This window comes from Misgurnus anguillicaudatus, chromosome 23 (genome assembly GCF_027580225.2).
Source record: "Misgurnus anguillicaudatus chromosome 23, ASM2758022v2, whole genome shotgun sequence".
In the NCBI taxonomy this organism is placed as follows: domain Eukaryota; kingdom Metazoa; phylum Chordata; class Actinopteri; order Cypriniformes; family Cobitidae; genus Misgurnus; species Misgurnus anguillicaudatus.
The window spans coordinates 31,127,599-31,152,370 of NC_073359.2; the positions used below are offsets into that span (position 1 = coordinate 31,127,599).

The 24,772-nt window shown below is 35.6% G+C and overlaps 1 protein-coding gene and 1 long non-coding RNA gene across 4 annotated transcripts; both read right to left on the bottom strand.

Moving 5' to 3' along the window:
- Nucleotides 1-854: 854 nt before the first annotated feature.
- LOC129452974 (uncharacterized) lies at nucleotides 855-16,749 on the bottom strand. 2 transcript variants are annotated; one of them, XM_073861622.1, is made up of 5 exons: nucleotides 16,359-16,745; nucleotides 4,998-5,318; nucleotides 2,975-2,995; nucleotides 2,651-2,774; nucleotides 855-1,928 (listed from the first exon to the last, which is right to left on the bottom strand). In XM_073861622.1, the coding sequence occupies exons 1-5, from the start codon at nucleotides 16,399-16,401 to the stop codon at nucleotides 1,889-1,891; spliced, it is 549 nt and encodes a 182-aa protein (XP_073717723.1). In that variant the 5' UTR covers nucleotides 16,402-16,745; the 3' UTR covers nucleotides 855-1,888. The 2 variants fall into 2 exon arrangements, with proteins under 2 accessions (XP_073717723.1, XP_073717722.1); XM_073861621.1 differs by lacking the exon at nucleotides 855-1,928 and adding an exon at nucleotides 1,987-2,221 and having other exon boundaries at nucleotides 16,359-16,749.
- Nucleotides 12,071-15,491, bottom strand: LOC129446145 (uncharacterized). Of its 2 annotated transcripts, none has more exons than XR_012365774.1 (9): nucleotides 15,277-15,491; nucleotides 14,782-14,880; nucleotides 14,638-14,692; nucleotides 14,466-14,537; nucleotides 14,258-14,338; nucleotides 13,600-13,750; nucleotides 13,456-13,519; nucleotides 12,947-13,047; nucleotides 12,071-12,565 (listed from the first exon to the last, which is right to left on the bottom strand). It is a non-coding gene; the product is annotated as an uncharacterized lncRNA (long non-coding RNA). The 2 variants fall into 2 exon arrangements; XR_012365773.1 differs by having other exon boundaries at nucleotides 13,672-13,750; nucleotides 15,277-15,488.
- Nucleotides 16,750-24,772: the final 8,023 nt, after the last annotated feature.

Sequence of the window (24,772 nt, forward strand, 5' to 3'; positions counted from 1 at the left end):
TTTTGGTTCTGCAAAAAAGTCCTCCGATGATGTAATATGACGATTTTTGCATCATCGGAGGACTTTTTTGCAGAACCAAAATGCAGATATCTCTCCTCTCAGGGGGAAATGATGGAGGGAAACATGGATATTCAGTAATACTGCCGGGTTTCTACAGATACAAAGCTGAATGCTAAATCGGTGAAGTATCCCTTTAATAGACACTGTAATGGTCCCTGTTGGTCTCTATTGGTTTGGTTTCTTCTACTGGATACCAGTAAGAACCCTATTTTATATTTGAAACTCTGTTTAGATGTTCCCTGTCCTTTTCTGCATCAGTAAATTCACAGTAGGCCTATGTGACAAAAAATACTTTTATCTTTACACATTTTCTTTATCTCCATTTTCCTTTTCTGTGCAGACAGCAGATGTTGGCTTTTTAATTGAATAAACATTATTTTTTCTTTTAATTGACCAAATATATGAACAAAAATATATATCGGAATCATGATGTCGCAGTGTGAGCAGTGAATTCACTTGACTTGCGCGCTATCTAGTGTCAGCAGAATGTTTATATAAAATGGCTAATGGAAATAAACCAAACCGTGACTTTTAGCAGAGGCTTTTATTTAACACCAAATATAACATATAAGAGCACAGCAATTTTATGCAATAACAACACTGCTAAGAGAATCACACACCGAGACCATAACAGAGATTAAAGTGAGCTAACAGCGTTAAGTGCTCTCAGGGGATATACAGTATATCATGCACAAAAACATACAAAAATGGCTGGGTTAAAATGTTGGGTTGCTATTATGCAACCATGGTTATAATAACCCAGCAGTTGGGTTAAAACAACCCAGCAATGTCTGTCTAATATTTACCCAACATGGGTCAAAAAGTTATTTTTAGAGTAAATAAAAAGACAGAAAAGATTTTCTATTCAATTTCACAGAAAGTTTTCCTGAGAGCGAAAATAATAAAAATAAGATGCAGAATTTACAACATGAACAAAGACAAATGACAGAGGATTTAAAGAATAAAAATCTTTATATAAATCAATGCTGTTTTAGTTTATAAGATGTAGTGTAATTCCTGATTATCAAAGCTTATTTTTTAAACAAGGCATTTAACACACAAATTCTCCCTTAAGTTATATTTAACTGTTTATTCAGACGATGTATTATATTTACTACTAAAGAATATAACATTCATTAGGTGTGCAGACATGAAGATAAAAAAGCAAATATTATAGATACACTCATGCTGATCAAGATATTTTAAGCAAAAAATAGAGTTTTTATTATTGTTATTCATTCACAGTTGAGACACAGTGTTAAGTTATTGATAAGACAGTGTTCATAAAAATGCTATAAAGTATAAATATATGTGTGGTAGTAAAAGAAAGAAATTGAAAATAAAGTAATTCAAACGAGAAGAAAATGAATACAGGAAATACACACTGATGGCGGCTTGTTCAGTTTTTGTATCATTCCATGTTAATATAAAACTACATCAAATTATATGTAAATCCTGGAAAAAAACAATATATATATATATATATTTATAGGACTTGACATTAAAATGTGTGTGGGAAAATATTGCTATAGTTTCTCATACATATATTTTATATTTATGTATTTTTTTGGTTTGGTTAACATTAATCCCAGAAAACTCATATAAAATTAAGATGTGCTGTATGTGTGAACATAAACATGTTGATTAAGGGATCGTTCCCATAGAAGGAACCTAGCAACACTGCCAAAATATTTCCGGAACATGTCATAAAAAAATCCAATAAAATGAATCTGCATGTGCATATTCCTAGAAAATCATTGATAGTGTTAATGAAACAAACCTCAGACAATAATCATATTACACTTAAGGAACATCACTGCTGTTGCTTTCAGTCCTCAAAGGTTTCTTCATCTCTGCTGACTCTTTGCCTGTGATGGACACAGATGAGAGATAAAATCAGAAGATGAACAGAAGATGAACATCTACAAATGCAATCCTGTAGCTCAGTTGGTTAAGCATTATGTTAGCAGTTCAAAGGTCATGAGTCTCAGGAAATCACTTTATTTCCATTCTGAAGGTATAACTGAATATAAGATTTGTGTTTACAATGCTGTGTGTTTTGTGTTATCTGACTGAATCTGAAACACACAATGTGTGTGTACAATAAACATCACCATTACCTGTCTCTTCCAAATTTATCGTAATGTCTGCCCGGTTATTTCTAAAATATAAATATTGAAGGAGGTGTAAAATGTCTTGACAAAATTAGATTTGTGCATATGTATAATTACGAGAAAAGTTTTATCATGAGTGCTGTTAGATTTGGATTCCTGTGTTTGTATTTCCAGTGTTTTGCTGTAGTTTATATTTTTTGCATGGACACCATTACTTTAATACAAACTATGAATTACAAAAACATCTGAAGTCATATGACAGTTCAAATATAAATGTATTAAAAGCACTGTTTTTCAGTGTAAATCGGTATAATGATATGTTTAATATGTGATTAAAAGGCCAAACAAACACAAAATATACAAAACATTTGAACCCTGAATATGAACAAACATTTTTACACCTTTAAATTCAATCTGTACTGTAGCACAATAAAGATTATTATATTAATATTGTAATAGCTGAAGATGTTTCTTACCCAGTAGTCCTAGAGAGACGTCTGTAAAGAAAAACAGCGACAGCAAGAGCAAAAACAAGAACAAGAAGAAAAACACAGAGTCCTGCTACAACACCTGAAGACAAACCAGAAGACTGATCTTCATCTGAGAGAGAGAGAGAGAGAGAGAGAGAGAGAGAGACAGAGAGAGAGAGATACGAACATTTGAAAGTTGACTAAATCACATGTGAGTGTTGTCGTGTGACAGATTTTATTGACATAAACCTTTTTTAGGATAATGTTTCATGTAAATTGCAATGCAACTTTGACAAGATTATCTTTATTATATTTAAGTGATCTACTCACCATTGCCATCTAGAGACACACCTAAAAAACAAACAGAGAGAGTAAAACTCTACAGAAGTAAATAAACAATAGAAAGAAGAACAGAGACATCACATTCAATATTAAAATCAATCTCAGGTGATCCAAACACAAGCAGACAGAACTTAATACATCGCCCTGTTCTTCATATATTTTGCTAACTCAGTTGCAGATTATCTGAATGGACTCTTTTCCTTCGTTTTAACACTTTGAAACAAGCTTTTACATTAGTGACCAATGCAATAATGGACTCCTTTCTGATGTCTTCTGATGCCCTGTTGTTTTCAATTTTCTATGTTTTTTGTCTCTTGAAAATTATAAATAAAATAAAACCAAACTCTCTCAGAAAAACTATAACAAACAACTCCAAAGATTTTCAAATTTCCTAAAAAACTAAGGCATTATCAATAAAGTTTACTGCAGGTAAACATACAAAAAAACATGAATAATCCCTTAAAGGAAAACGGCAATATTTTCATTGATGTTTCAATATTTTACTGTTCTCACCTAAACTTAGACGAATTAATACATACCTATCTTTTTTTTTTGAATGTGTAAGCATTTAGCCTAGCCCCATTTGTTCCTTAGGATCCAAACAGGGATAAATTTAGAAGCCACCAAACACTTCCATGTTTTCCCTATTTAAAGACAGAGTATTTACGCGAGTAAGTTTGGTGGCACAAAATAAAATGTGGTGATTTTTTTAAGTGGATAAAAATGACAATTATATTGTATGGTGGAAGAGCACTTAGTTTGCAGCACTTGTGCACCAAAAATGGTGCCGTTTTCCTTTAATATGCAAAGTTTAGACCTAATTTGCATTGTTTTAAAATGCTGACAGGAGTCACACAATAGCTTGCATGACTGAATGTGTTTATTTCTTTAAAACGCATATAAGATTTTGATTATTGATGCGTACAAGCATTTATAAAAAAAAAACACACTGGGCTAATACTAAATCTGGAGATTTGGACTGAGTGTAATAAATCTATTGAATGGTTATTCAAGAATAAATTGAAATTTAAAACATTAATGCGTTCTTAATCTTTTTACTTTTTACCTATAGCTTTTTTTTCTTTTCTGCTCCAGACAGATAGCTTTGTTAGAAAACCATATCCATATATTAAGAACTATGTTGATAGGTGCGTCAACTGCATGCGGCGAAGCACAGACTGCCTGACAAATAAAATTTGATTATTGTGAGATCGGAATGCTTGTTATGCTTTTGAATGGGTCTTGCGGCAGAGTGATGTCATACACCAAACGACACGTGCATCACTGCTTTAAAAGTTAAAAGCAAGGGGGCACTTTTCTATTCAATAGTAACATTTATAGCATTTGTTATGCAATTCCATTCAAAAAGTGAAAACTTGTATAGACCGTTTCAGCAGTAACAACATAAACAAGCGTCTGTCGCGGTCCGCACGTAACTTCCGGTAAACTCCGCTAATAATAAATAACAACAAAGTACTTTAAACGTAGTTTATTTATATAACAAGCAAAACAACAACACATAGATTACCTAGAAAACCAAAACATTTGTTATTTTCGACGAGGCATTTCTTTAAGAGATCAGTTTAGCAACTAGTCAGACCATTAAAAAAAACGAAACCGGAAGTAAGGTTCGGATCCAGACCTGTATCACGTGCGTCCGATGAAACCGTCTATATTATTAATTCATTACAGAAACCCCTTAAGGGCCACTTTTTTTTGTATTGGTCTTATTCTAATTTTCTGAGTTACTGCATTTGGGATTTTCCCTAGTTCCCCAGCACCTGCATTTAGAAGTAGAGTAAAAGTCCATTTACTAAAAAATGTTAACTCGTCTGACTGCTTAATTTCCACTTTAACTGTGATAATTTTACCACAATGTTAAACATCACACAAAACATTAATATCACATTTACAAACATCTATAACTGTATACTGTACACTTATTTAGAGTGCTGATGCTAAATAATGATGTTTATATGATAATTATTACAGTAAAGCTGAAGAGACACACTAATGTTGAATGTCTTTTTTGTGGTCTCTCTGCTGAAGATGTCTAGTGTATAAAGTCCAGTGTGTTGAGTTGTGATGTTTGTGATGGTGAGATCTCCAGTCTGATCATTCAGTTGCAGTCTGTGTCTGAATCTCCCATTAAGAACATCATCATATATTGAGACTGCATTGGCTTCCTTATTGATTCTAGCTATGAGATCCTGTTGATCCCCAAATCTCCACTCGATCAGATCCTCTCTATGTGTTTCAGTAATATCAGTATATAGAGTAACAGAACCTCCTTCAATCACTGACACTGACTTCACTTCATCACCAAACACACCTGCAGATACAAACATAAAGAGTTAGAGATTAAACTCACTTCTATAACACTGTCAGTACAAAGATTAAATTAAGATAATTGAGAGAATCGCTAGTAAATAGTTTCTGCAGTGGTCTACATCAGTGGTTCTCGAACTTTTTAGCATGCAACCCCCCTTTAGTACAATGCATTGCTTTGTGGCCCTTCCCAAAAAAAAATTTATAACACAAAACTTTCTAAACTTAAAATGTGTTAAATTATATAATGTAGTGCTGTTGGTTAGTAGCCTTATTTTTCTGCAGTTTAATTACACAGGAATTATAAAAAACTGGGACAAAACTTCCCCTGGAACCATCTCGGACCCCAGTTTGAGAACCATTGGTCTACATTAAATATGAAATCAGAATATTTCCTGTATTAAAGCTTCAGACTAAATTTTTTATTAGGAAAGTCTGTAGACCCTGACTGAAAATTTTAGGAGCAGCATCCCAAAAATTTTGAGATACATATTAAGTCTGCCTGCAATGCAATTATTCACATTTTTCCCTAAAATAACTTTCATGATCACACTGTCTGGGCTTATTTCTGCAATAACAACCGGCTACCTATACATTATCCCTAACATACCATCCTATGCAATTCCAGGTTCTACAGAAGTGAAAGTGTTACAGAAACAGTTATAAATGGGTGGGCTGGCAGATATCCCATTTAGATACAGTGAGGAAAATAAGTATTTGAACACCCTGTTATTTTGCAAGTTCTCCCACTTAGAAATCATGGAGGGGTCTGAAATTGTCAAGGTGCATGTCCACTGTGAGAGACAAAAAAAATCCAGAAATCACAATATATTATTTTTTAACTATTTATTTGTATGAAACAGCTGCAAATAAGCACTTGAACTGTCTATCAGCTAGAATTCTGACCTCTAAGACCTGTAAGTCTGCCTTTAAAATGTCCACTTCCACTCCATTTATTATCCTAGATTAGATGCATCTGTTTGAGGTCGTTAGCTGCATAAAGACACCTGTCCACCCCATACAATCAGTAAGAATCCAACTACTAACATGGCCAAAACCAGAGAGCTGTCCAAAGACAGAATTGTACACCTCCACAAGGCAGGAAAGGGCTATGGGGACATTGCCAAGCAGCATGGTGAAAAAGGGTCCAGTCATTACAGCAATCAATGGAAAATGGAAGAAGCTAAACATGCCTGTCAATCTCCCTCAGACTGGGGCTCCATGCAAGATCTCACCTTGTGGGGTCTCAATGATCCTAAAAAATGTGAGAAATCAGTACAGAACTACACGGGAGGAGCTGGTCCATGACCTGAAAAGAGCTGGGACCACTGTTTCCAAGGTTACTGTTGCACCCCATTCACACAGACCTCTGGTCCCAGAAAATACCCGTAAAATTGCCAGACAAGCGTCTGTGTGAACAAAAACTCGTTCCATTAATCTTCTGGGATCGTTGCCAGAAAGAGGACATAGTAAGATACGCGGGTAACCCTCTGTGTGAACAAGAATGCCGTAAAGGGCGTGTCGAAGTGAGGACGCGCGCGTCATCATCACAACACAAGTTATGGTTCATCTCCTTACAACGACAGATAACATGCATATAAACATTCACTACGAGAAATGTTGCAAACTAGATTGAAGCAGTTATCAGGAAATGATAAGTGAGACGCATAAACAATGGCGCACGTGCTGTAGTGAGGACGCGCGTGTCATGGCAACATGAAGTTGGTTCAACTCTTTAAAATGAGGGATTTACAACATTCACAACGAGAAATGTCAGCAAACTGGACTGAAGCAGATATCAGGTAAGTTAGCTCGTCATTTACTGCATTGAAACGGAGATCATTCAGCAGCATAAAAGAATATCGCGTCACATGCTCATTTGAGCTATAATAAACGAAAATACCCGCATGTCATTCCAACGAGATATATTGTTCAGCTCCTCAAAATGCGGGTTTTAAATGCATATAAACAATCACGATGAGAAATGTCTGAAAACTGTATCAAAGCAGAAATCATCAGGGAGCTCGTCAAATATCCACTCTGAAGCTAAGATCATTCACCAGCATAGAACTGTGCATTCACGCGCTCCTTTGTAGTCTTATTATAAACAAAAATGCACGCGAGTTGTTTCTGTAGAGAGAAATAATATATAATACGCAAACTTCAGAAGCTGCGTAGAAGAGAGGGCGGGACTTTCAACATGTCACGTGTCTTTCCGGGACCATCAGATGCCGTGTAATCTTGGCAGTGTGAACGAACAAAAACTCTAACTATTCCGGAAAAATCCAGGATGCATTTTACGTGTATTTTACGGAATTTCTGTGTGAAAAGGGCTTTGGTAATACACTAAGATGTTATGGTTTGAAATCATGCATGACACGGAAGGTTCCCCTGCTTAAACCAGCACATGTCCAGGCCTGTCTTAAGTTTGCCAATGACCATTTGGATGATCTAGAGAAGTCATGGGAGAAAGTCATGTGGTCAGATGAGACCAAAATAGAACTTTTTGGTTATAATTCCACTAAACGTGTTTGGAGGAAGAAGAATGATGAGTACCATCCCAAGAACACCATCCCTACTGTGAAGCATTGGGGTGGTAGCATTATGATTTGGGGGTGTTTTTCTGCACATGGGACAGGGCGACTGCACTGTATTAATGAAAGGATGACCCGGGCCCTGTATTGCGAGATTTTGGGGAACAACCTCCTTCCCTCAGTTAGAGCATTAAAGATGGGTCGAGGCTGGGTCTTTCAACATGACAATGACCCGAAGCACACAGCCAGGATAACCAAGGAGTGTCTCTGTAAGAAGCATATCAAGGTTCTGGCGTAGCCTAGCCAGTCTCCAGACCTAAACCCAATAGCAAATCTTTGGAGGGAGCTCAAACTCCATGTTTCTCAGCGACAGGCCAGAAACCTGACTGATAAGATCTGTGTGGAGGAGTGGGCCAAAATCCCTCCTGCAGTGTGTACAAACCTGGTGAAAAACTACAGGAAACGTTTGACCTCAAACAAAGGCTAATGTACCAAATATTAACATTGATTTTCTCAGGTGTTCAAATACTCATTTGCAGCTGTATCATACAAACAAATAGCTAAAAAAATCATACATTGTGATTTCTGTTTTTTTAGATTATGTCTCTCACAGTAAACATGCACCTACGATGACAATTTCATACCCCCCCCCATGATTTCTAAGTGGGAGAACTTGCAAAATAGCAGGATGTTCAAATACTTATTTTCCACACTTTATTTTTGCCTATCCACCTGTTTTTTGAATGTGGAAGTAAGTGATGTAATTTATTTCCCTATTTTGCGATACTTCCATTTCATACACAGCCAGTACAAAACAGTGTGGTGGGAGCATGCATAAAGTATGATTTTAAACAGTTATGGTAAATATTTACACCTGCGATGTATAATCCAGTGGACGGATGAAATTAAGAAGTGTCCTGGGGGTGTTTTATTGAGGCTACAGAAACACTGCAAAAAATGACTTTCTTATAGTGATTTTCTCTTGTTTTCAATCCAAATATCAAAAATTCTTAAATCAGAATGCATTTTCTTGATGGGCAAAATGGCCTAAGAAAATAAGTCTAATTTTAGACCAAAAATATAAAATTTGTGTTTAAAACAAGCAAAATAAATAATAAACATCTGCCAACACTTAATTCAAGAAAAAATGTCTTAACCCACTAAACATGAGACGTCCGCTCGACGTGCAGAATATGTCTATATTAGGTCGGTTGGTCCAGGCCCTTATCTGTATGTCTATACAACGTGCAGATCTGGTCCAGTATCTGGACGTCTGACTATGACCCCTCTTGGACGTCAGGTAGACGTCCAAAAGGGGTTCGGGAAATCAATACAAAAATATTTTATACAAATGTGGTAAATGAGTTCTGAGTCAAAAAACATAAACATCATGTGTATTTTTGAAGAATATTTTGTTAAGCTGATAAAATAATTTAATCTTTATATATGAATGAGTGTTCAAAAACATAGCACTGCTCATAGATAAAGTTCCACCTTAAATGCTCTCTCTCTCACTCTTTCTCTCTCTCTCTCTCTCTCTCTCTCTCTCTCTCTTTCTCTCTTTCTCTCTCTTTAATTAACAGAGATGTAAATGCTGATGTTTCATTGGAAATCCCCTGTCACCATAATGACGATCAGTGATCCCCCCAGTTGGGCAGCCCGACTCCCTGACCTTCCACAGTAGTGTTTGGTCTTTGTAAGAGTGTTTGCTAAAGCATGTTATTTGCTGCATAGAAAATTTGTTATAAACAAAACTCACACGTGGATCTTACAACTTCATTCAAATTTTACCAAGAGTAATACCACATATGTAAAGTCTGTAAATTAATTTTTTAAACCATGTAGAATTGTCTCAATTTCTCAATTGATTTGAGGTGTCACATCCAACTTATTATTTAGGTTCATACCACCACTGGGAAGCACTTATATACAATTAAAAGTCCAGATTTCATTGTCACATATGCAGACATCAAGAATCAGCCCATGAATCACAACAGTGGTAACACTCTCTGGACTCATGAGTTTTATAATATGCTGGTGCAATGCACTGCAACATTTAGAAAACTCACCATCATTGTGATTCATGAGCTGATTCTTGATGTCTGCATCTGTGTCAAAAAATCTAGACTTTACATTTTTGATTACAGCCACGAGGTTTCATTTTCAGTTACAGTAGGCACGGAAGTATGTTCATTGCAGCTCCAAACAAAACTGAGATAGAGGTTTACTTCTAAACTAAATTTATGATGCCTAATCTGTGTTGTTAGTTCAGTTATGTTATATTATATCACCACTTCCGACCATCAATGTAATTAATGTGAAGCCACAAGGAAGTTCCATTGATAACAAACACTTGGTGCAATAATAATGTGTTTTAAAAAACACCATCATCAAGCACACACACTACAATATAAAAACAAAGAGTCAAACTACCCAACTAAAGGAAACACTGATCACCATGATGGTGACAAAACATGTTCAATAAAACATCAGAATCTTGTAAATTCTCAAAAACGAGCAGGTAGAAATGACAAAAAATAGAGTGAATTTGGTTTTTTTAGTCAGTATGGTCCTACTTTAAAACAATGCTTTGTTAAAACAACTTTTTTAATGGTGATGACATTGTTTTAGAGAATGTACATGTAACAATTATCCAGCGAGAGCAAGTGTGGGAGGGAGAGTGAAGTTCACGTCACTTCACTTCAATTATTGAACGAGAGAGAGAGAGAGAGAGAGAGCAAGATTGCAGACGCAGATATTTAAAGGGGTCATATGATGAAAATGTTAGCATTGCCGCTTTGTAGGTGTGAGCAAAAACAGGTCATTGAAATTTGGCTTTCATTATGATGTCATAAGGATATCTTATTAGAATAATACCGCCTCCTTAATCTGAACTCTGAAAGAGAGAGAAAAGAAGGACTTGACAGCACAATTGAGTTTGAATTACAACAAACCACCATCATTGTGATCAGTGTTTGCACTTTATCCGCTCATTTGCATTTTAAAAAACACACCCAAAACGACACATTTTTGGACTTGACAGCACAATAGAGTTTCAATTACAACAAACCACCATCATTGTGATCAGTGTTTGCACTTCATCCGCTCATTTGCATTTTAAAAAACACACCCAAAACGACACATTTTTGCTCAAACCTACAGAGTGGCAATGCTAGCATTTTCATCATATGACCCCTTTAAGGTGGAACTGGTATATTTGGGAATTATCTATAAGCAAAAAAATTTAACATTTATTCATATATAAAGATTATATATACACATATAAAGTTTAAAAAGTTCACATTTTAAATAGTTTTACTTTGCATGGAGGTCCCCTTGACATCAATCTTGGATGTTCAGAACAGGTCATAAAAAGACGTCATAAAAACTTTCATTCTGGCTCCTCATGGGACGTCGAAATGACGTCTTTTTATGACGCTTTGCTCAGTGGGAACCCATTGGCAGATATTTTGCATGTTTTAAGCACAAATTCACTTCAATTTATTATTTTTGTCTTAAGCTAAAAAAATTTGTTAGGGGATTTTGCTTATCAAGAAAATGCATCTTGATTTAAGAACCCAACAAACATTTGGACGTGTGATGACCGTTGAAAAGACGTCCGTTCGTCACGTCCCGTCCCGTCCGCGTTGAAAAATATATCCAAAATGAAAGTTGAGCCGACGTCTTTGACGTCATCTGGCCGTGAATTACACGTCTTTTCTGCACGTCCCTGGACGTCTAAATGCGCCGTATTTTGGATGTTTAAATGTGTTCCTGCATAGTTTAAATATATGTTTTAAGCCCTCATATAGCAAACATGTGGACGTTTTATGACCGTTGAAAAGACGACCCTTCGTCACGTCCCATCGCGGTTGAAAAATACCCTAAATTAAAGTTGAGCGGACGTCTTTGACGTCATTTGGCCGTGAATTACACGTCTTTTCTGCCCGTACCTTGACGTCTAAATGTGCAGTCTTCTGGATGTTTAAATGTGTTGAACCATAGTTAAAAAGTATGCATATAAAATAAATATAAACCCATTGTGTAAAATCGAGAAAGGAAATCAATTGTTTTGATGTTTAACACATATTCACAATGGTTCAAAATCAGTTCAAAATTGTTAAAGTCAGACCTGAACGTCCATAATCAACTTTAACCACGTGTACTTCACAAACACATTAAAGAATACATTATTTGTGGCCATAACAAAAAAAGAAGCATGTTCTGATTTAGCACTTTTTATTTTTTTAACCATTTAACTATAATAACAACTTCAAAACACTTTCTATAAAGGGATAGTTCACCCAAAAATTAATATTTAGTCATTTATTCCCTCTCATGTTTCAAACCTGTATACCCTTCTATGTTCTGCTGAACACAAAGATATGTGAAAGAATGTTTTTAACAAAGCAGATCCCACAACCCATTACTACAATTGTAAAAAAAATATTGACAGTTAATGGGTTGTGAAGTTACAAACATTCTTCAATCTTTGTGTTCGGCGGAGGGTGGGGGGGGTGTACAGATTTGAAACATGTGGATAAGAAGATTATAACAATTTTCCTTTTTTGGTGAACTCTCTCTTTAACATATCACAGCTGTTTGGCTTTTTTGTATCCACCACCCCCAGCTCTTCCTGGAGCGTGCTTGAGGTGGTCTGCCATAGCTGCATCTATTTCCGAGTCTGTGGCATTTGGGCTCCACCTCTTCACAGCATCTAAAGGAAGAGAAGAATATGTTTCTTTTTAAAATAAATACAATTAAAATTGAGGTAAATGACATGCACTTACTTTCAAAATCTTTATGGTCTACAGCTAAAATGACATATTAATATTATATATATTATTGTACAAAATATGCTCTGCTTTAAATAAGTGTTAGATCAGTTGTGGGGGATACAGCATTTGTCCCCTCCCTCTACAAAACCACTGTGGTGCCCTTGAGAAAGACCCTTAACTAGGTGTGTCAAAAAATGAACAGGATATTTCTGATAAAGACAGGTGAGCTGTGATGTCCCCTGAATAGATCAAGCATAATAATAAAATTACAATCAATATACAAGAACAAGTTTTTTTTAGATCAACATTCCCCAAATTACCTTGAATAACATAATACAAAGGTGTGCCTTTAAAAGACTTCTTTTCCAGATGTCCACCACCCCTCATATTGAACTTTGCCATAAGACAATTTGACATCATTCTGTGAAAGAAATGTAAGATTACTTCACCTTAGACAAATTACCTAAAAGGTCAATAAATCACAATTAACAGTAATGAGCAATTGCATACAATGTTCAAACATACACTATGTGTTAACACTTCACAACTTCACTTGTTTCATCTACCATGTAACAAGTGCTATGAACTATATCCTCATCCCTAACTTTGGGTGACAAGTAATGGCTTACACTGAAATTATGTTTTGATTTCTTGTTTTCAGTATGGCTGACTGTAAGTCATTACGAACATTAAAACTTCTCAACAAGTGATGTGTGACGGATTAAATCCTGAATTAAAGTAATATAAATAGCTGGGTTAATTATGGTGGTAATCAATATATATTCCTTAAATATTATGCAGGATTACACAAATCAAGAGAAATACATACCTGTTCATAACGTTGTTCACGCAGTCTCTGACAGAATATCCACCAACTCAGACAGTTGCTGGACCTAAATGTGAAAACAATTGAAATAATGTTATAGAAAGATAGATGGAAATATATATACATATTCTTTATGTCACAACTTACGCAGATCACCTTGTTATCAACATATTTGATGTATTCATAATGCACAATACACAGTCATATAGCATTTCTTACATGTTGCATTTGAAGCTGAGGCCATAGATGAAGAATCAGGTAGTCTCCATCCGGTAATTTTTTCATTGTGTTACCTCACCTGTACAAATAGAGTTAATTATATGGTAGTGTAAAATATTAACAGTAAATCACTTCACAGGGTAATACTGCATTAGTTATGAAATCAGCTGGCTGTACTTTTAGGTCTTTGTGGTTGAGCAATGACAGATATTATAAGCTCTGTATTTGTAACTATTAACTCAGATTCAGAGAAATGTAAATATGTTTATACTCTTAGCTTTGTTGTCACTAATGTAAAATCTTGCATGACACCTTGCATGTAATTTCATTAAGTACAATAAACATACACATGCACAATGTATTTTAAAAAATACATAGTAGTGTAAAATATTAAAATAAATCACTTTTTATATCAAAGTTTTTGGATATTATGTTGACATTCAGGCAAAACCCTGACTCATGGAATACATTTTTACCTAAAAATGAGAATGACATTATAAAGGCAAAAGTGTTTAACTTAGGAGCCAAGCAATGTGTTTGTATAGTGTGGGAATGCACCAAAAAAAAAAGCATCAGTAGCACGTACGTCTCATAGTGTCACAGCTTATTCTAGGGTATAGATCAATCACACCATTGTGATACCGATGTTTACTGTCATGAAGTGTGCCTGTGTAAACAAAATACACCAAAACAATTTATATACATTTTTGAGTTTCATATCAAAATATATAAAAGTCATTTTTGAAAGAATCATGTTTTTTCGTAGTATTAAGCAAAAGCAGTCAAAAACTTACAACTTAATGTAGGGTAGACAAAGTCAGGGGTCGGGCACGCCTCATCTAAGTGTGGTGGACACAAAACTTGATCTTTAGCACAAACAAGGACATCTGAAACATTAGAACATTAACAAATGTGTAGACTGTTTAAGCCATATCTACAAAAATTCATATCTACAGTTTTCCATACCTTTTTTTATTGTTTGTAGAATGCACATCTTTATTTGGTTTGTGTTGACCTTCAACTGTAAATAAAACGAAATTGTAATTAATGATATTAACTCCACAATAACAACTCCAATTTGTTAATGTATTTTCAAACTGAGACATTTACCTGACTTGGGTTTTGGGTGGTTATATTTTGGAGGGTCTGTGTAGGACACAGTGCCTTTAACAGCTTGTTTATTTTTATTTGGATGAGGTTCTGCTTTTCCTTTGTACAAAACAAAAGCAAAGGAAGTTAATCAAACAAACAAACACTTCTGCTAAACTTTTAATGCAAAACAGTATTTAATATTTTGCATGTGCAATGTTTAGGCAATCAAATCATTGTAATTCCATTAATGCCAAATAACTTTTATTTTTCAGATAATTTACTTTCTGAAAGAGACTTTCAAGAGGCTACATTAATAAGTTACAGTAATAACTTTGACTGTATCCTTAAACATACTTTATACCATGTATAAGTTCAAAGTACGTTAGCTTTTAGCCTTCTAGCTAATTATTGCAATACTCAGTGTGGACAATTCTGGCAACGTTTATTTCGGAGCCTTCGTGTCAAACGAGTAAAACTTTAGCACGTTAATCAAATAATACACAATGTACTTACCCAACAGTAGATTTTGAATGATATATAGACAAAACTCCCTCGTAATCGCTCCTCGTGTTTGAATGTGAACTTCCGGAAGAACGCGTGACGTCACCACTATCTCGCGAGATAATCTGTCCTATCGCGGGATTTTGTAATATCCCCAGATTTATCACTATATTTCTTAAATTAATAGCACAGTTTTTGAAATTACATCCAACTCAGACCTAAATGGTGACCAGATATGTATCTGTACATTTATATGCATACATTCAATAATAAAACAGGTTGAAATAATGACTAAAATGCAGTGTGGCTTTGCAATCACACTGGGCACTTTGTGATTATAATTTATTTAAACAAGATAAAGTTAATATATTTACTTTGTATACAAATCGTGTATTTCATAAAGATTATCCTGTTTTTTTCCTACTAGTCTAGTCTAGACGTGTAAAAGACGTCAGTGGACGTCTATTCACAACCTCTTAAAAACCTACTTTTTGCAGTATTAACCAAGGTGTAAGCACAGCATTTGCATATTTCACAATGACTTTATAGAAGGTTTATGATTTTTTATAGAGGGTCATGATGGACTATAAATGCACGTGTAAAAGACGTCACCTAGTGACGTCCTCTTACAACCGATTCACAACAGGGTATAAATATTGAAGCACGCGTAGTAAAAGTCAAAGTAACAATTATACATGCAACCCCATAGAACTATAGACATGTACAAATGTATCTGAATGCATTTTTATGAAATGTTCTGTGTTACATATTTTCACCGATTTGTGCCGTCATACCGCGACTATTTTTGGCCAGGGACACGACGTTGCGGTCGGACCAATGTTTGCTGGGAAACAAGACAAAAATACTATTAAGTAACGTAAGAGGCAACCAAGTAAGTCATTTTTTGCAGTAAATCCACCACAATAAAATGAAGAAAACTAAAAAAAAAAACGCTTTGTCCTCATTTTTTAATAAATAGATAACAACAAATGAGATTGTAATGCTATTTTGACCATTGAACTAGGAAATGTCCCCGGTTTCATTTTAAAAATCTGGTCACCTTATGACACAGTCTGGTTGATAAATAAACTTACCGTTGATATATAAAGAAATAACGAGTAAAGTGGTCGCCTTCATGTTGCTGTAGGTGTTTGAGATCAAAACGATGAGTTGATATCTTCTTTAATTTTCGTGCTCATTGCTTTATTAAGAAACGAATTCGTTTTGTTGTTATCGCTTTCGTTTCTGTGGCCCAGTCCCAAACTGCACACTCCGGACTTCCTCAGAATACACACCTTGATGACATCATATGGTGCAAACCAGACCTTAGGGACCCTTGACGCGAGTACATGAGTGCGCGCTAGAGTCGTATTTTGGGACAGACTTGAACACCGCGTATGAAATAGGAAGATAAGTTGAAGAAACACGTCCATCCGTTGTCTGATCCCGTCGTCTGGTACATAAACAGTAGACTTGTTCGACCTTATGCGGCGCTGCAAAAACCTACAGGCGGATGACGTCAACTTACCGCGACAGCGAGTCAAGAAATCAATCGTAGAAGTCTTATTTCGAATCACTCTCGCAGTACTTTGACGTCATCCGCGTGTCAGTTCCCGCGGAGCCGCATAAAATGGAACAGACCCATTATATACGTAGACGCCTCGTGACGTGTTGGAACGTTCCAGCGCCGCCGCCATACTGGATGGGTCTCTTCATTCTAGCTAGCCTAGCACGAAAGGCAAGTGAAGTTCCCGTATTTTTGGTAGCTTATGATTAGTGATGGGAGAATCAAAGTTTTTCGAAGCTTCGAATGAATTGAACCAATTGCATCAAAAATTGATTTAGTTTTTAAAAGCATTCGAAACACCACACACGCTGGCGACACCTGCTGGTCAACATAGTGTAAAAGCAACAAGATCTGTCAAAACATTTTACAATTTTTACAAAGTAATAGCATGATTTTTCTTAAACTTTGTTTTTAATAAAAATACATTATTTAACTTAATTAAGACATAATTAAAAGTGTATTCTGTCTTTTTAGTTTTATTTAGGGCAAACAAACTCCTCTTTTAATTATGCACATTTTTGTCATTAAATCTGTCTAAAAACAATTAGACAAAATGATAGTGTTATTAGTCTAAAGGATGAATGTTTTATGAACTTCCATAATAAAACTGACCTGAGTTCACCTAGCTATATAAACCAGGGTTGGGCAACTCCTGGTCCTGAGGGCCACAGCCCTGCAGAGTTTAGCTCCCACCCTAATCAAACACAGCTGAAAAATCTAATTGAAGTCTTCAGGAATGTTTGGAAATGACATTCGGGTGTGTTCGACTAAGGCTGAAGCCAAACTCTGCAGGACTGCGGCCCTCGATGCCCATCCCTGATATAGACAGTGGTCATTTGTGATCAAACCCCCCTAGTGGCGAATCATCGGATTTTCGAAACCGTTATGACGTAATAAAGCGAGTTATGACTCTCTCATTGTCTCTTACTGTTTTTTTCTTTTTCACATTTTGAAGGTTATCCAGTGATACAGGCTTAAGGGGGAAATTTTGAAGTAAGACGGAAGGGTTTTGTTGTGACCAAGTCGTCAAAGCTCTCTAGTGAGCACTTCAAGCCTTTTGATTTTGACAGGATGGGTCAGATTGTCAGGCCTAGAGATAACGTGACCCCATGTGGTTAAAGGTGCCAAATAAAGCATTAAAATATTTTAAATTGTTATCTAAACAGAAGGTTTGTGGATTTATTAAATGCAAAAATTATCAAGAAAGTTTTTTGTCCGTTTAAATCCCTTATTTCGCTTAGAATAAAATGGTCTATTATTACCTTATTTCAGGGCTGGACTGGGACAAAAATTTGGCCCTGGCATTTCGGCCCAGACCGGCCCACTACATAGGATCACAAATCTGCAACCTTGACTATAACTCCATATAATGATTAAGTAGAAAAGTATAAGAGCTGACACGTCACATTATAAAAATGTAAGCGCTGTAAAAGGCTTTGCAGGTTTTTAAAGTAATAGTATTAGCCAGTGAGTGCACATGTTTAAACTAACCATTCTGAACACCTTATGATAACACTGAGACCTGATAAATGTTACAATGAAGTCGCAGTCTCGCAGCTGAGCCACGAGTCCCATACAGTGTGTGGAGAATATTTTGATCACTTTTTTTCTGAACACCTTTTACCAATTCCAAACCACAGTAATTTTAATAACCAACATTAATTTTGTATATATATTTTCCTTTCATCCTATTTTATGCCCTTGCTGCCCGAATCAGGATTTCTTGTATAATGGTCACACCTCAATTTTGCAATTTTCATGCATGGCATCTTTCTTATGGACATCAAATAATGAATTTCCAAGTCAAATATCACGGTTCCGATACTTTTCGATACTTTTCATGAAAAGGGAGAAACACTCTCAAATCTCATTGCTGTGCTTTATTTTAAAACCAGGACAACATTCTAATAATATAACACACTAATAAATGAACATATGAACAGCAGATATATTAAACATTTGAACAAAATATGAAAAACATCTCTATATGCAGTGGTTATAGTAGTGATAACTGCTAACATTCACTTAACCATAACATTACCATAATTAATAGGAAATAAATATGTTATTTAAGCTGTGATATACGGATTAATATAGGCGAATGTTTCCTGTACTTCAATGTCTGATTTATCTGTGGTTAACTTTATATTTGAGTCCATAATTTCTTGCAATGCTTTTCACAAATGAAATACACCTCCTTTGTGTAGGTCTGTAGTCTTTAAATGCTTTAATATAATAACCTAATATAAATAAATCACTGACAAACATGCACATGCTCTGATTATAATCATATAGCCTATACAGTAGATCATTTTAGCTGATGTTTTGTATGCTTTATTTTAGCAGCTTGCAAATAATTAATGTTATTTATGAAAGTTTCGTTTTTAGAGATGTTGAATTAGCCGTTTACTAATTACGCCATTCTTTTTGGGGAGTTTAAAAAAATCATTGAGTGCATGTCGAGTATTCATTAAAATAGCGGAGATAAGGTTTAGTGAAACAAACTGAAAGAAAATGACAACAGAATATCATAAGCATATAAATACATGCTCCGCTGCCTATCGCTCGCGCACCCTGCAGGTGGATCATCTCTTTATGACGCACGCGCGATCAGAGGAAGCTTGCGTTGCGGACCAAAGCGCAAGAATAAAAAGCTTGAAGGCAAGAGAACGCATCCTGTTGAATTTCAGAAGTTAGACTGAGCTGCAGCGGGCAATAATATTTAGTGCTCGCACATCCCAGCTAACAGAAAAAAGTTCTAAGAACGTTCCCTGAAAGTTCTTTACGTTTCCAAAAACGTTCTGCCAACGTTAAAAGTGTCCAGTTTTCTTGACGTTCTAAGAACGTTTTTGCGTTGTCTCAACGTTAGAGGAATGTTACATTTTACCATTTTAAACGTTATGACAATGTCATGTTTTAATGTTCACACAATGTTTAAAACGACAACTGTTTATTATATTGACTTGTTTAATTGTTATGTAAATGATAGAGAAACATTGCATTTTATTATATTTATTTTTTATATTTATATTATTTTATTATATTATTATATATTATATATTTATTATATATTATATATCTATTATATATAAGTTTAGATGTTGATGTTTTGTTTCATTTTAACTCACCATTATTGTGATTAGTGTTCGTTTTAGTTGGGCTCTTGAGCCTTGTCTTTTGCTTGCTAGTTTTTTCCCTGGTTGTGTTAACTTTTTGTTAATACACCACATTTGTTATGAACATGTTAAGTTAATAGTGTAATTATGTGGTGTGGTGGTTGGTACATAAAGGAAAAAAATCGTTCCTAATTAATTTACTAATCAAAAGTTTATTTTCTGTCAATAATGTAAATGAGATCCAGCACTTTCACAGCAGTTTGTCATTAAGGAGTTTTAGAAACTTTGGACAAAAAATATCTGCTATTTAATTGGGATGCACAAACATCAAGAATCAGCCTACGAATCTCAACCATGGTGACAATTAAATGAAAAACTTCATGCTGCAATGCATGCTGGGTATTAACAAATTACAAATCTCATTCACGACTCCCATCATGCACTGCAGCATGGATAAATAATTATTTTTTTTTCAATTTTCTTTGTCACCATGGTTGAGATTCATAGTCTCATTCTTGATGTTTGTGTGTCCCGATTATACAGCAGATATTTTTTGTCCAAAGTTTCTTAAACTCCTTAATGACAAACTGCTCTAAAAGTGCTGGATCTCATTTACATTATTGACAGAAAATAAACTTTTGATAAGTAAATTAATTAGGAATGATTTTTTTACCATTATGTACCAACCACCACACCGCAGAAATACACTACTAACTTAACATGTTCATAACAAATGTGGTGTATTAACAAAAAGTTAACACAACCAGGGAAAAAACTAGCAAGCAAAAGACAAGGCTCAAGAGCCCAACTAAAACGAACACTAATCACAATAATGGTGACTTAAAATGAAACAAAACATCAACATCTAAACTTATATATAATAGATATATAAAATATAATAAATATATAATATATAATAAATATAATAAAATAATATAAATATACAAAATAAATATAATAAAATGCAATGTTTCTCTATCATTTACATAATGATCAAAGAAGTCAATAATAAACAGTTGTTGTTTTAAACATTGTGTGAACATTAAAACATGACATTGTCATAACGTTTAAAAATGGTAAAATGTAACATTACTCTAACGTTGAGACAACACAAAAACGTTCTTGGAACGTCAAGAGGACTGGACATTTTTAGCGTTGGCAGAGCGTTTTTGGGAACGTGGGGAACTTTCGGGGAACGTTCTTGGAGCTCTTTTCTGTTAGCTGGGATGCAGCCAGCTCGCTGTTGTGTTTGTCACATGACAGCTGCAGTTTTGGCTGCGTGTGTGAGGAGAAAAAACACAGACGTCCACAGGGAGGCAATGGAAACGTGCGTTGCACGCACCAACATGAAATGTGTCACTTACAAATCTGGGACGCGTTCATTCTTAAAAGTATCGATACTAATACATTTAGGAACCGTGACGTTATTTATTTCCGAGAATCGCGGTACTTTCGAAGTATCGATGCATCGTGCAACACTATACTCGCCCTCTGTTTCTTGCGTAAGATCATTGGATCATCGCTCTCTGTTTCTTAGATGGAGACTGTCTATTTGACACAAGAAACAGAAGGGGAGGGGTGGAGCTTGTTAAGAGATAAATGGGCCAGCCCAGTGTCAGTATGGAAAATTAACCAATGGGCCGCTGTCCATGCTTTATGAGGCCGGTCGTTGGCCAACAACATTTTTTTTTAAAAAATATTATATTCATCGGCCCCCAAGGACGTCGGCCCACCGGGCATTTGCCCGGTATGCCAGATTACCAGTCCAGCCCTGCCTTATTTGAAAGGGTCATGAATATTAATGTTAAGCTCTGCTCTGATTGGCTGTAGCTCTGTGTGTGTGTGTGTGTGTGTGTGTGTGTGTGTGTGTGTGTGTGTGTGTGTGTGTGTGTGTGTGTGCCTGGTAATTATCACGTTAGATAGGAATACCAGCATCTTTGTGACCTTGTGGGGACATATTGATGTCCCCATGAGAAAACAAGCTTATAAATCAAACAGAATGATGTTTCTTGAAAATGTTAAGTAGTAGAAGGGTTTCTGTGATGGTTGGGGTTAGGGAATGGGGTAGGTTAGGGGAATAGAACAGTTTGTACAGTATAAAATGCATTACGTCTATGGAATGTCCCCACAAAACATGGAAACCAGAATGTGTGTGTGTGTGTGTGTGTGTGTGTGTGTGTGTGTGTGTGTGTGTGTGTGTGTGTGTGTGTGTGTGTGTGTGTGTGTGTGTGTGTGTGTGTGTGTGTGTGTGTGTGCGTGTGCGTGTAAACAGATCTTATGTTTGAGTCTGTATCACATAAAGATAGATTTTGAGGAATAATCAATTGTTTGTAGATTGTAAATGGATGTTTCCAAGTGGTAAGTTTGTGTTTGTGCAAAACTTAACTGTAATGTCAATAGTAGAACTTCAGCCTAAACGTTAGCATATAGCATTAACTAGCATATAGCGCTAATTCAAAAGTCACAACTTTATTTTTAGTGTTGTAACAACATAGCCTACTTAAATGAATGTGTAATTTAATGTTGGGGCGTACATCTCATACATCGCTTATAGTGTCTCTATTATAAATGGACAAGTACAGTACATTGATACAGGCCATATAGGTTTATTGCGTTAGCAAAACTTTAGATAAATAATCTTCTTATGAGTCATACATGTTAGCAATACACAAGTTAAATAAATGTGTAAAGTCAAGTATTTTGTTCATCAAACACATCAACAACAAGCCAAGAAAAGCACAACTGAATTAAGAGTTGGGAAAGGCTACTGCCTACCTGTGTAATGTGCTAGTTTTGGAGATGTGTGTGATGCACCTACACATACAACCGCGGGGTCAGAGGGAGAGATCGCTTGGGAAGTTGGGAACAAGACAAATTTCCCAAACTGATTATTTTAATATAAAAAAGATTAAAGTAACAAGCCTGTTTTAAAAATGTAAGAAGTAAAAAGTACAAAGTTCAAAAGTACAAAGATATTTGTGGAAAAATGTAAGAAGCTAAAGCAAAAAGTTGTCAGAAAAATAAATAGCGAAGTACAGATACCAAAAATATACTTAAAGGCGGAGCGCACAATGTTTGAAAAACGCTACCAAAACACACTTGTAGCCAATCAGTAAGGGGCGTGTCAACTAACCGACATCTTGAGATGGTCCTCACTGCGGAACACAACATCCAGGGGGCAGGGTTGGATCTAGATCCAACTCCTCCCACTTTATATACTTTGTTCCGCCAAATGAACCAGTATATTTGCGTTGTTGCAGCCCGCAATTAGTTCCAACCTGTGGTCGCCAACGTTTGCTCTTATCAATTAAAGTGCACTAATAATATAGTTGAGAAAGATTCATAATTTAGAAAGTATTACAGTCAGGTGTAAGGAGATGTACGGACACGTTCCCGACAGTTTGATATCACTGAAGAGATTTATTTCTACATTATCCCACTTATAACACAGCTATTCCTATACGAGTAAATATAAAAACAAATTTATTTGATATCTTTTATTAGCAAATAAAAAAAGTAAACCATCTACGAGGGAAACCTGTTTAATGGCTGTAAGCAAAGTCCATACAAGATAAACATATTTTAATAATTATGCATATTTATACTGTATCCATTAATAGGTCTTAAACTGCATGTGGTAAGATTACTCATAGTAGGCTTACCCGAAATGTTTTACTCCAAAACATTATAGCAAAAAACTTACATTTCACCCTAAAGGCACTACTTTTATTGTAGTCATAAGTAAAGTTAGTTTTTATGTCAAACAATAACTTAATTTAGTTACGACTTAATGCGGAAATGGTAACGCAGCAACACGTGTATGACGTGTCTTGTGGTAAAACTGCCGACCAATGGGATCTCTGGATCGGGATCCAGCTCCGCCCCTGGATCTAAATCCAATCCCGCCCCCTGGATGTCGCGTTCTGCAGTGAGGCGCTACTGGACATCTTTGCCGGGGTTGCGTATGTGTGGGGACGGGTCTATCAAAAGATGGTCCAGATTTTATTGGGGTAGAGGCGTGTTTGTTAGGTGATTTCAAATATCAACATTGGGGTGTGTCCAGTCGCTTACAAAGTTAAGAAAAGTTTAACATTATGCAAATGATGACTTCCAATGACAATAGGAGCGACTACCAATGAGAGCGAAGTGTTCACGTCATCCATCTCTCATCAGTTAATGGAATGGATGGTACTCATTTGTTTATGTGTGATAACAACCAGATTTAGAAACGCCTCCTAACAACCTCACTGAAAGAGATGAGAGACACTTTGAATAAAAGCGTCTGCTTAATGACTAAATATTTAACAAAAATGCACATTTCAGATTTAACATTTCCATTTTCAAAAAACCATCAGGTAGACATCTATAAACATTAAACATATGTAAACCTCACAGTGACTGCAGGAAGCAGTTTAGAAAACTGCTGAGCCTTTTTTAACGAGTTATTTACCTTAACATGTGCAAGGCCCCAAACAATGTGCATTTTCTGCATTATACATGCTGCAACAGTACACAACTTAAAACCTGGTTTACTTTAGAATTCTACACTGAATGAGCAGCATATACATTTAAATCAATAGGTAGACATACAAGCACATTTTCCAGCGGACTCGCACACAATGTTTAAAGTACGATCAACATAAAAATTAATTCAATTGGTAACACTTAAAAAATGTACGTTTATTCAACTTTAAATTTCACTTGTGATTTTTCTTTATTTAAATAAACTAAATTTTTTGTGTTACCAGTTAAAGCAACTTTTTGAGTTAAACCAACAACTGTGTGTGTGTGTGTGTGTGTGTGTGTGTGTGTGTGTGTGTGTGTG